The 12,606-nt window shown below is 28.9% G+C and overlaps 1 protein-coding gene across 4 annotated transcripts in view; it reads left to right on the plus strand.

Moving 5' to 3' along the window:
• Positions 1–9,790, plus strand: part of LOC139512102 (choline transporter-like protein 2) — a 49,638-nt gene extending 39,848 nt beyond the window's left edge. For all 4 annotated transcript variants that reach the window (XM_071299489.1, XM_071299487.1, XM_071299488.1 and 1 more), the window contains 7 exons: positions 515–643; positions 1,267–1,336; positions 1,780–1,853; positions 4,029–4,099; positions 4,748–4,836; positions 5,145–5,229; positions 5,791–9,790. In XM_071299489.1, coding sequence (XP_071155590.1) covers positions 515–643; positions 1,267–1,336; positions 1,780–1,853; positions 4,029–4,099; positions 4,748–4,836; positions 5,145–5,229; positions 5,791–5,906 — 634 coding nt within the window. In that variant the 3' untranslated portion in view covers positions 5,907–9,790. The remainder of the gene's footprint in view (positions 1–514; positions 644–1,266; positions 1,337–1,779; positions 1,854–4,028; positions 4,100–4,747; positions 4,837–5,144; positions 5,230–5,790) is intronic.
• Positions 9,791–12,606: the final 2,816 nt, after the last annotated feature.

Raw genomic sequence — 12,606 nt, forward strand, 5'->3', positions numbered from 1 at the left:
TGAATGTTCGTTTCCAAGCTTCTATGTAAATATTTTTTTTAACTTTGTGATAAAATTTTATATTATGCTGTCAATCCTCACAGTTTTTTTTTCAAAAACATTCTGTTGTTCCAAAACTTAAAATCCCCAAATTCATATTTTTCATTTGATTGCCCTTTACCATGAGTCTGTTTTCACATAAATTTGAAACTTAGTAGTCATGTTCATCACAATAAATATTTTAAAAACATATGCCAAAATAGGGTTGTAACCCAGATTTCATTGTTTACTAAGTTTATTTTTATTATCATTTTAGTATCAGACAAAGCATGATATAAACTTGTAGAAAATTTTCTTGAGGCATGCAATATACACAAGTTTTCTTCTTTCTAAAGTTACGATTATCATCAGTGAGAAATTAAATTTCACCTTGAGTACTTTGTGTTGTAATTTATATTAACTGGTCAAAATAGAAATTATGTAATAAATAAATGTGATGTTTCACAAAATATGTATATGTCATGTTTTTTTCCAGGTATCATTTGGGAACACTAGCTTTTGGATCTCTTATCATAGCAATTATACAGATGATCAGGATTGTACTGGAATATCTGGATCATAAAATAAAAGGATCAGAAAATCCTGTGGCCAAATTCTTCCTCAAGTAAGGGGTTACATATATTTCTTATATATATAACTTTACAAATTGTTTAATGTAACTTAAAAACTGCTCTAAAATGAATATATGTATATATTTTATCAATACTAAGTCAGACAACAATTCATCCTCTGAAACAACAACAATTCAGCCTGACAATTTGATATCATCAATACTGTCATTTTTAGGAACCTGTTACATTGTAAACATAAAGCTTTCAGGAAAATGAAGTCATGACTGATATGTTATGGCTCTGTCCATGATATATAGTATAACATTATGTGTTTCAATCTGTGTGTGTTTCTGTTTTGACCCAAATTTCATAGTTTACTGAACATGGACATCTGAACATACAAAGGGGCATGGCGTTACATAGAGACATATTTTTCTATGAATTAATAATTGAATTACACAATTTTAATTTTCATGCAAGTTGATAAATGCAAATCCAAATTTGTGCATATTCTTAAGATGCAAAGCTTTCAGATATATTTGTTGTAATCTAGCTCAAAAGAGGAAATTGAATTGATATTTTTCATGAATAATTTCTTTTTACAGGAATGATCTTTGTGTAGAGATCGTTTTTCGTATACATTTATTTAAACATGTAATTGAAATTTACTTTTTAGGTGTTTGAAATGCTGCTTCTGGTGTTTAGAAAAGTTTGTGAAGTTTATGAACAGAAATGCTTATATAATGGTAAATATATATAGTCTATATTTATCTTTTCCCTGGCTTTTTTAATAAATTGAATTATGATCTGCTGTTGAAGTGTTAGTTTGATTCAAGTGTTTAATGAATAAACGGGAAACATAATTTGTCAAAATACAGGATTGCATCAAAAGCAAAAGGCATGAAAAAGTTATATTTTATTTTAAGAATAATGAATTTTTGGAGAGAAAAATCACAATCATCTAACTTTGAGGTCAATTTAAAAAGATTGATTGATTGACATTTGCTTTCTGTTTTGTAACTTTTATTATAAACTGGATGATAACATTGACTTTTTGAACAGAAGCTTTTGTCAAATTTTTTTTATTCAAAATAATTGTTAAGTTATAGTTCACAAAATATCATTATGTACCATTGTGACAATTACCAGGCAACATACTAAAACAAACAGATATTTTTCTCTCTTTCAGACTGCAATATATGGAAGAAACTTCTGTTCTGCTGCTAAAGAAGCATTTTTCCTACTTCTTAGGAATGTTGTAAGGTAATACTGGAGATTAACTAAATTTTATGTGTAACCTCCGAAAACGATAAAACTGGCTTACGAAAGCACAAATGTAAGGTTCATGAATTTATTATACTGTATTCATATATCCGAATTCACATTATACATATATCGAAAATAACATTAATTATTGGCAACGCTGAATAGTTCAATATTTGTGTAAAAATAGAAAAACACAAAACATCATAAGTCTAATGAAATGCAGATATAAATTCAATTAAATTTAACTTGAAATAAAGATCGCTTTTTTTCAAATATCAATTAAATACAATAGAAACATTAATTTAACCAAAGCTATATAAAAGCTTTAAGAACTTGATTATCTCCCTTTCTGAATATTACAATTCATAACATTTCTCAAATCAAAATATGAACACAAGAGAAAGTCTTCAAAGTAAACAACATTTGTTTATGAATAATCAATAATGTTTCAATTAGAAATATCAAAAATTAACTAAACATTATCATAATATCAATCAAGGGCACAAGGAAATGGCAGACAATTTTACTGCAATAATATCATCCTCTAGTATGAAAATCACATATAGATCTACCTGTGAACAATATTTACTTTATCAGAACCTTTTATATTTAAAATGTAAAACACATCTTTCATAGTATAAATATTTCTCAACAATGCCTATCAATTAGTTCAATAAAACTATATTTCAAATTCAAATGATCCAAATTTCAAAATCATATTTGCATTTGCAAAACTTCAGATAAAAATATAGAATGTTATTTACATTTACATATCATATTTTTGTTCTTTTTGTATTTTATAAAACTCTTTTATATCAAACTGTCATATTCACAATCATTATAAATATTTACAAAATACACCAACTTTAAATCTTCAAATATTCTTGTTCACAAAACTGAGACACAACTACACCTGTCGATCAGTTATTCATCAATAGTAAAAATATACAATGTAGTGAACAGTTTTTACCTGTACAGTAATTACTAGAATGAAGTAAATAATATTTTGAAATACCTTTAAATAATATCTGGACAAAATAATCAAACTGTATCATAAATATGATTTAATAAAATACATAAATGCTAATATAAAAATTATCTTTTCTCTTTTTTCCAATTTTATTTAATTTCCAAATTTCAATTCATTTGCTTAACTCTATACAAAGATAGATAACTCAAACATTTCTAATGTAATTCAATGTATTTGACATTTTACAAAACTTCAATAGTTGAACTCTATATATGCAAAGAGAGGTAACTCAAAAATTTCTAATATAATTGTTGGCATGTTACATATGCATCCAGTTTTCCTGGATTAAAGATAAACTATATTTATGTGGATAGTTTGGCAGAATAACCTTTATTCTGCAAATATTTGTGCTGTCAAATGATATTTAGCGTTTATTCATTTGTACTATACATCCACTGACCATATATTACTATCTTATTTCATTGACAAAGAGTTTGAGTATCTAGAGAATAGCTATACATTTTCTGAAAATATTTTTTTATGCCCCACCTACGATAGTAGAGGGGCGTTATGTTTTCTGGTCTGTGCGTCCGTTCGTCCGTCTGTCCCGCTCCAGGTTAAAGTTTTTGGTCAAGGTAGTTTTTGATGAAGTTGAAGTCCAATCGACTTCAAACTTAGTACACATGTTCCCTATGATATGATCTTTCTAATTTTAATGCCAAATTAGAGTTTTTATCCCAATTTCGCAGTCCACTGAACATGGAAAATGAAAGTGCGAGTGGGGCATTCGTGTACTGAGGACACATTCTTGTTTTTTATGCCCCACTTACGATAGTAGAGGGGCAATATGTTTTCTGGTCTGTGCCTCCGTTCGTTCGTTCGTCCGACTTCAGGTTAAAGATTTTGATCAAGGTAGTTTTTGATGAAGTTGAAGTCCAATCAACTTGAAACTTAGTACACATGTTCCCTATGATATGATCTTTCTAATTTTAATTCCAAATTAAAGTTTTGACCCCAATTTCACGGTCCACTGAACATGGAAAATTATAGTGCGAGTGGGGCATCCGTGTACTATGGACACATTCTTGTTTTAGCAAAGCCTTGCATTCTGCATTTTTCTAAGATTTGTACTAAAAATTTCTATATTACGAATATTATGAGTGTACAATTATAATAGTTTATAACTTTTTTGTGTATTACAGAGCTGTTGTATTAGACAAGATTTGTGATTATGTATTGTTTATCAGCAAACTGATGGTAACAGCAGCTGTAGGTGAGTACAATTAAGCCTCTTTTTGAACGATATGTACAGGTAGACATTTAGGCGGCAAAGTTAACTGATGTTCAAATTTCTTATAACAATATTCAAAGAAGATACAATCAAGATAATAAACAAAAATGGACAGAATTGAGTGAAATTAAAAAGAAGTACTTAACACTTTCGGTCGTAATAAAACATTCAAATGTAGATGCCAAATCCATGGTTAGATAAAATGCCATGAATTATTTCTTAATAAGCATTGTCATGATCTGTTTTTGTTTTTTTTTAAATTGTCTAGAAACTAAATACAATCAAACCTGCCTTAACGGTTCATTGTTATATAGATGTCTTTTGATTATTTGTGTTGTTGGGTAGCTTTCCCAAATATTCCTTTCATGCATGTAAATCTACATTTGTTTTTTTTTTTTTTGGTTGATTTTTGAAAACTAGGGAAAAAAACAGATTTTATTCTGTCATGTCCATAAAGTAACCTTAACATCAATCATGTTACAATTGTTTGTAAAAACTCTACGAATAACCTTGCTTACTGCTTTAGATTTACTTTAGAAATTGAATACTTCAAAGGAAAATAGAATTAAATATATTTATTGTTATTTGACATTGAAAGTAGAAATTATGATCTAAAATCTATTTTTGCAGGTGTTGGAGCCTATTTCTGGTTTTCTGGTGGGATAGATTTTTTCCAGAAGTACAATCCCAATTTGAATTACTTCCTAACTCCTGTAGTGGTAAGTAAAATTAAAATTACTAACCATAAATTTTATTTATCTCTGACTTTTGTCAATGATTATCCTTCTGTTTAAAACGGATACTTGAAAAAAAATCGACAAACTGAATATTTTAGCTATATTATATACTCTGATTTTTTATCTTGTATTGTCACTATTTCCCAAAAAAATAAATTTCAATGTAATTGATGAAATAGGAAATGACAACCATAATGAGGTACCCAATATTTATATTTACTTAATTTTAATTGTTAATATAATTATCTCCCCTTTCATTTGTTATTTTAATATCTCCCCTGTATTTTCAGGTTGTAGTGATTGGGATGTTTATTATAGCCTGCACTTTCTTCAGTGTGTATAACATGGCTGTAGACACACTATTTTTGTGTTTCTGTAAGTATACATAACAAGCAAAACTTTAAAAAAAAAAGATTTATCGAAGACAAATTTTATTATGACAGGTTCATACATAAACCACTTTAATTTTCCCGCATTTATAGAAGGATGTTTTTACAATTCAATTATACATTTGTCTCTCTATGTGTTTTCTTTTTTATCCATCTATACCTTGTTTCTGATACTACTCCTTAAACAGAAACTGGATATGTTTATGAAACTTTCACTTATCCATTTGTATGTATAGGCCTTGTGCACTCGTTATTTTTTATCATAGGAATATCTGGATTTCTCATGAATAGCAAACCTAAAATTTGTCATATTTGGAAAACAGCTAATAAAAAAACATGTTCAACACCTTTTAATGCCAATGCCTGTATGCCAATGAACTTTTATAACCTCTTTTTTTACAGAATGCCATTATTTATTTTATTTGGGAGGAGGGGTTACACAGCATATTATTGTCTTCCATATCTTTATAAATGAATGAATATAGCCTTTTTTTTGTCTTCTTTTGTTTGTTATTGTAAGTAATTGTTCTATTGGTTTTTTTTATAGTGGAAGATTTAGAAATGCATGATGGATCACCAGAAAAACCATACTTTATGAGCAAAAGTTTGATGAAAATCCTCAATAAGACTAATAAATTTGAAGAACCAAAAGGAAAGAAATAAATATGTATCAGAGGTTTCAAGTTAGAAGATAGCAATACAAGATTTGTTTATTGAACAATTTATATATTGTGTGATATTATGCAGGAACATAATTTTTATTACACAAAAGAAGCTGTAATTTGATTATTTTTACTTTAAAAATAAATACAAAACTCAGGAACAATTCTTTAAAATTTATAAATTTGAATGTTAATTTTTATGTTTTTTTCCCCCTTTGTCAGTTTAAATGTCTTCAACAATGTTGATGGCCATACTTCAGAAGTGTAGATTAAGTTTTTAGATTTCAGTCAATTATAGTAGTAAAATTTCTGAATAGTGGAATTGAAGGATTGAATAGTTTGGATTCAGCAATGGTTTTGACACACTCTGGACTCATTTTTGCCAAACTTGCACTCTATGCTGGGAAGGGGGATACTTTTAATGGCTCATATTTGTACTCATCTGTATATAGTAAACTACATTAAGTTATTAAATGTATCCTTTGTGTACTAATATTACCTATGCCGTATGGTATCCAATTCTCTAAAAACAGGAAAGACTAGTTAAAAACAAGAATATAAATAGAGAAAGATACTATGTGTATTGTTTGTTGTTAGATTCATTAAAAAAAGGAACCAGTTCAATAATGGTTACCAGATGAAGTAATCCAATCATATATAAGACTGAGGTATCTGGATAACCCACCCATCATTAAATATTTCTGTCGAGGATGGCTGATTTACTGAAAATAGGATATTTATGTTAAAAATGTGTTGTTTGGCCAGTTGTCCCAGCTATGTACAATCAAAAGAATGAGTTTGTAATAATTGTTGATTATTGTGAAGGAATATTGTATTTTTAATGGTTGAATCAGGGTATTTTATAGCAAGGGAGATAATTTGTTGAGAAAATGTTTTTGGAATTGTTAATTGTTATTGTGCATTTCATACACAAAAAATGCATTGAAATCGTGTAATATTGTCCTACTTAATTGATATCCACTGCTGTGCTTTACCAATTGTACTGGTTATTTTAATATAAGCTGTACAATTTGATAAGTCCTGTTTCTTTTGAAATACTATTGAATTTTTATATTGCACTTTCTATTGAATTTTTATATTGCACTAATTATACAGATCATATCATAATTCAAGCAAAAGTCCCACCATTTAAATCTTTACAAAAAACTTAGTCCCACCATTCTTTTTTTACAATTTTATATACATTCCTTAATAAAATGTTTTATAGATATGTGATGTAAGATTTAGCTTGTGTAAATTTGTTTTAATGTTTTTTATGTGAAGAGAGATTTGTTTTATTGTTTACGGTACATATAAGAAAATTTAACAAGATTTTGATACCAAAGTTGGTATAACAGATGTTTATGTAAAGTCAAGGGCTGAAACAATATCAATCTGTGAACTGAGAAAATAGAATTTTTCCTTTTTTCGCAATGAGGCTGGGAATTTTTGCTTAATGATTTTTTAGTAAATAAAGGAATAAACATGAGTTGTTCCCCTTTGCTAATTTGTTAGGCAGTTGATGCACATTTTTTACTACATGTATTCTAAACTTATTTAATCATTTAGAATATAATATCAATGCAATATATAATAAATAAAAAGTATACTCTTGGCTGGTTCCAGGATTTGTATAAAGGATAAATTGTGTATTAATTGGTAACTGTAATGTCAATATTGGGATGTTATTATTGATAGTAAATCATTTTATAGTAGTTTAAACATGTTTATTTATAGTGGACAACTTATATTAACCCCTTTCCACTTTGTTGGTGCGAGTGCTGCCTTGTCATTTTTGTTTTTTTTTTAGAATTGCTAATTTGCTTAATCTGCCCTGTCAAAGTATTATAGAAATATAACTACAAAGAGCACTAAATAAAAAAATCATTTGAAGTATTATGTTATAGTATTGGTAATTTAAGTTTTGTAAAAATTTTGTAATTTAACATAACGGTCATTGAAAATTTGGTAGGAAATGTTTTTCTCGAAATCTTTCCTACATTTAACTTTGGCATCGTTTTTCTTTCAAAAACTAAAAAATAACAAGAGTTTTATCAGATTTTCAAAAAAATTTTGTTTGCTGGCAAACATTTTATGGAGTTTCTTGGATAGAATAAGGATTGTCTCCCTTTAGATAAATTAAAACAAATGATATAAAAATCACCATCTGATTAAAGTAAAAGAATCAATTATCTTAATATAAGAAACAACTGTATCAGATTTGTAGATGGAGTACACATAATTCCAATGACAAACAGAGACATATGACAGCTGAATTAATTTTCTTCTGAATCATGAATGTTTTCATGTTCATTTGAAATTTCTTTTTTTTATGTTAAATAGATCTATATGAAATAGACAAGGCCAAATTGTATTCATAAACATTTTAACTACTGAAAATGTCACACATTAGAAGCTTTTGAAACACTCAACATTGCATTCTAATGCAACTTGACATGTAACACCATATTTTTTAAGCCTTTGATAACTTATTATTGACTTCTGTTGTCAATTCAGCGGTAGATGGTCAGAATCATTGGCAACATTGTTGTGCAATTGCCGTCAATAATTCTTGAATTCTTTTCTGGATCATTTACATTAGAATAGAGCTTTTTGTTGACAGTAAAACTGCATTTGCAACTGTCAAATCCCTAATTGACATTGACAACTCTTCAAATTCAATATTGTTACTCCTTAATTCTGATCAAATGAAGGATTGAAAGTGGTAGATTTAAATATTGTTTTTTGAGTGATACATTTATTGAAAAGGTATTCACCATAACAATAACATGGTGGAGAACTCTCTTCTTTTGAATTTTAAATCATTCAAAATAACGATAGCTGTATTTGGTAAAACCTTTTAGAATATTTTGATCCTCAGTGCTCTTCAACTTTTTACTTGATATGACCATTTTTTTTTATGTTCAAGCATCACCAATTAGTCTTTTGTAGACAAAATGCATGTCTGGCATACAAAATTATAAGCCTGGTATCATTGATGAGTTATTTTGCTATAGTCAGATCATTTCATACTAAACAAATAGTTAATCCTTAATACTGTAAAAAAAACTAAGTTGTACTATATATATTGTTGGGATAGATCATCCTTGTACTGTTTATTTGTATGGATACTAGTATTATCATGAAGTTATAATCATTTGTGTTCATTCAAAACAATTGTTACTTTTGTAGATTTTCTTAAAGTATGTTTGTGGATGTATTTGTAATACATGTAAAGAAAAACTGAGATAGAACTTTGCATCAAGTTTTTTTCCTCATGTTTTATTGTATTTTTATCTTTCTTTTCATTTTCAACAGCAAATATTCATCTGTATCATAGCTTCAAATTTAATGGATCAATTTCCTTTCATGAAAGTAGAATACCAGATTTTATATTTTTTCATTACATCTTTTTCAAAGTAAGGGTTGCATGTATTGTTTTTCTCATTTGTTTTTAACTTTACCTTTTTTTCTTATGTTTTCCATATAGATATAATTGTTAATTTTTTTTTACCTGTAGATCTGTTTGAAAAGAATATCTAGTATACTTTATTTCAATATTTAAAGATTTTTGTTTAATCTATTGCAACATCTAAAAGTTTATTATAATTTTCAAACAAACAGCATTGTTCTAAAATCTAACATGGTCAGTTTTGTATAATAAAAAGGTCTTATTATCTTATGCAATATGGTATCTAAGTTTTAAACAATATTTAAGCTTGAAACAATGCAATAATTGACGGCAGATTTTTTTTTATAAATTTGCTTTCCTTTGAGGAAGATAAGAATCTGAAAATGATTAGTGTTAAAATATACTGTGATATGTATTTTAATACTATATTATATACATTTCTTGTCATTCATAATAAATATGTTGATGTTGAATTATTGTGTATTGAAAGCCACTAAGAAGGAAGTGTTTCATTCTGGCCATTATTTAAATGCTACACTTTTATTTTCAATTTCTTATCTAAGAATTAAGGTGCTGCCTTTTTACCCAGGCAAACTTATAAAACTAAAGAATGATCAAGATGAACTTAACCAATATCTGGGGTGGGGCTCTGGAAGTGTATGCAAATACTGTTCAACATTTGGGATGGTTGTGTTGCTCATGAATTTACAAACTTGGTGAGAATTCTCATTATGGCACCCTCAACGGAGTTGGGGTGACGTATTGTTAATCTACGTTTCTTTTTTTTCTTATTTTTATTATTCTTCCACACATTTTGTCCATCGTGTTTCTAAGAATTGAGTGATCCAATAAGGTTGGAACTATAACATAATGAGGACCCCCATGTGAAGTTGTGCATCTGACTCTGGAATTTTTTTTAATGGACGCCGTTTCCATGGAAACTGCAAAAAAGTGAAAAATTTTCAAAATTCTAAATCTTTCATTATAAGACCTAGCTGGATGAAACTTTATGGAAATGTTCCTTGGTATGCCAAGATGTCAAGACAATATTTAGAAATACCAAAATGGCCGCCATTGTCATGGAAACAGGGCAAATGTTTAACATTGAGCCTATGGACAAATACATAAAAGCTGCATTTTCTTTAAGAATATTGCATAGAGATCAATGAAACTGTATTGATATATAACATGACATATGGCAATGAGATGCCTGCTTTTAGAATTTTGGAATTATCTACTGTAACCATGGAAACAGTAGAAATATCAAAAATTTCAAAAATTTATAAATGCTGCAAACTAGATGAAACTTTACAGAAATGATAACTGGCATGGGCAGAATTGCATTTTGGAGTTTAGAAATTTCAAAATGGCCGCCGTAACCATGGAAATGACTAAAATGTCAAAAATTTCAAAATGCTCCAAACTAAATAAAACTTTACAAAAATCAGAATTTCCATGTGTAGATACGCTCTTTGACTTTGGAAATTTCAAAATGGCTGCCTTTATCCTGGCAATGGGGGGACGAGGGTGCCATCCGTTATTGCTAGCAATTACAAATCTAGTTATCTCTGTTATCTGCAAAACAGATTTTCTATAACAGTCATCTTTATCTCAATTTAAGGTAATTTTTTATCACCTTATTCCTTTAGATGTTTTCCTGTTTAAAACTTTACGGGGGCAGGATTGGTCTTTAGTTATATACCCATTAGACCTTGCTTGTTACTGTAACTGTGGATATACCTGAGATAAAGGTAATATATGCTCTCAATTTTAGAATTCATTCATTAATTTTTGTAGTATGCCAAATTATTAGTAAAAATGTGTTCAAGAGCCACTAGTCCTTATCCTTTCATTTGATATCTATATAACAAAAATATATTCTACATAAATTAATATTTACAGCTATGTATAGGAACAATATTGTTTCAAATATGAACTACTTTCCAGTATGTTCTTTTTGACCGGCACTGATTAGGCAGTGTGACATCGTTCAAAGTCTATCCGAATTTTTGGCAAATAACTACTCGCAAATCGCTGTTTGGGCAGTCTTAAACTTGCAGTTAGAGATCGTTAATTTGCTCCATGTTGAAGGCTCCTTTGAGACGAAGAACAGCAATGAAAGCGCTGTACCTTTGCTTTTTGTGTGTCCTTTGCTGGGCATGTAGTGATTTTGTGTAATGGACGGTTTATTTTTTTCAAACTTTTCTTACACCACAAAACGAGCTTGAATCCTATTTACATACCATCATAACTGAGACTACTATAACGCTGTGTTATAGACAGCGTTATAGTAGTCTCAGATCACAATGAAGGTTTAACATTAAACTTTGCAAATATACATTTTACTTATTCTTTAGTTTTCTATGTTGTGTCATGTGTTATATTGTTTGTCTGTTTGTCTTTTTCATTTTTAGCCATGGCGTTGTCAGTTTATTTTCAATTTATGAGTTTGACTGTCCCCCTGGTATCTTTTGTCCCTCATTTACTGCTTAACATAAACGATATAACTACAAAGATACTCCTGCAACTTTCTATCAAAATGACTATTGTACAATATAGTGTGTGTTTGTGTAAGATCATCTCATGAAGAAGGGGGTTTGCCAAAAATGCACAGTCACAGATATAAAGTCGGTAACATCAGACTCCCACATGTTTTTAAGAATAATAAATCAATGGAATGAAGAAAAAAGTTGCAAAATAATTCGAAGGAGAGGTTTTGTAATGAGAAAAAGTGCAGAGAAGATAATCGAAAGGACTATACGATAACTATGTTTTCTTTTAAATTTGTATTCAAGATCATCTTCCAAACAAATAAAAACAGAAAACGCAGTTTCATCTGCTCGAAATTCAACATAAATGCTAGTCATAACAAAGAGTCAAGGTTGTAAACATTCGAATTTTTTTTTGTTGGTCAAAGATTGATGTCGAGGGTAAAAGCCGCAAATATATTTTTGTCAATACAATTATCACTTATCCATGTGTTCGTGTTTGTAAGAATGCTACTTTTGAAAATCATAACACTAAAAATAAACCGGCAAATTCGTTACTTTATATCGGTATAGACTCATTACGTTACAATACCTATCGTGCTTTCGGCAGAAAGACACAAAAGAAGAGAATACTTGGACACAAAACTGAAAAGAACACATTTATTGTACCGTTAAAACATATTTGCGACAACAATATTTCTATACACTTTGAGGTCATCAGCACTGGGAATGAAAAACTTTTCAATTAAAACTGTAGATTTTTCATGAATAGTCTATGAAGCAGTGAATATCGTCAATAT

The sequence above is a fragment of the Mytilus edulis genome, chromosome 2 (assembly GCF_963676685.1).
Source record: "Mytilus edulis chromosome 2, xbMytEdul2.2, whole genome shotgun sequence".
Lineage (NCBI taxonomy): Eukaryota > Metazoa > Mollusca > Bivalvia > Mytilida > Mytilidae > Mytilus > Mytilus edulis.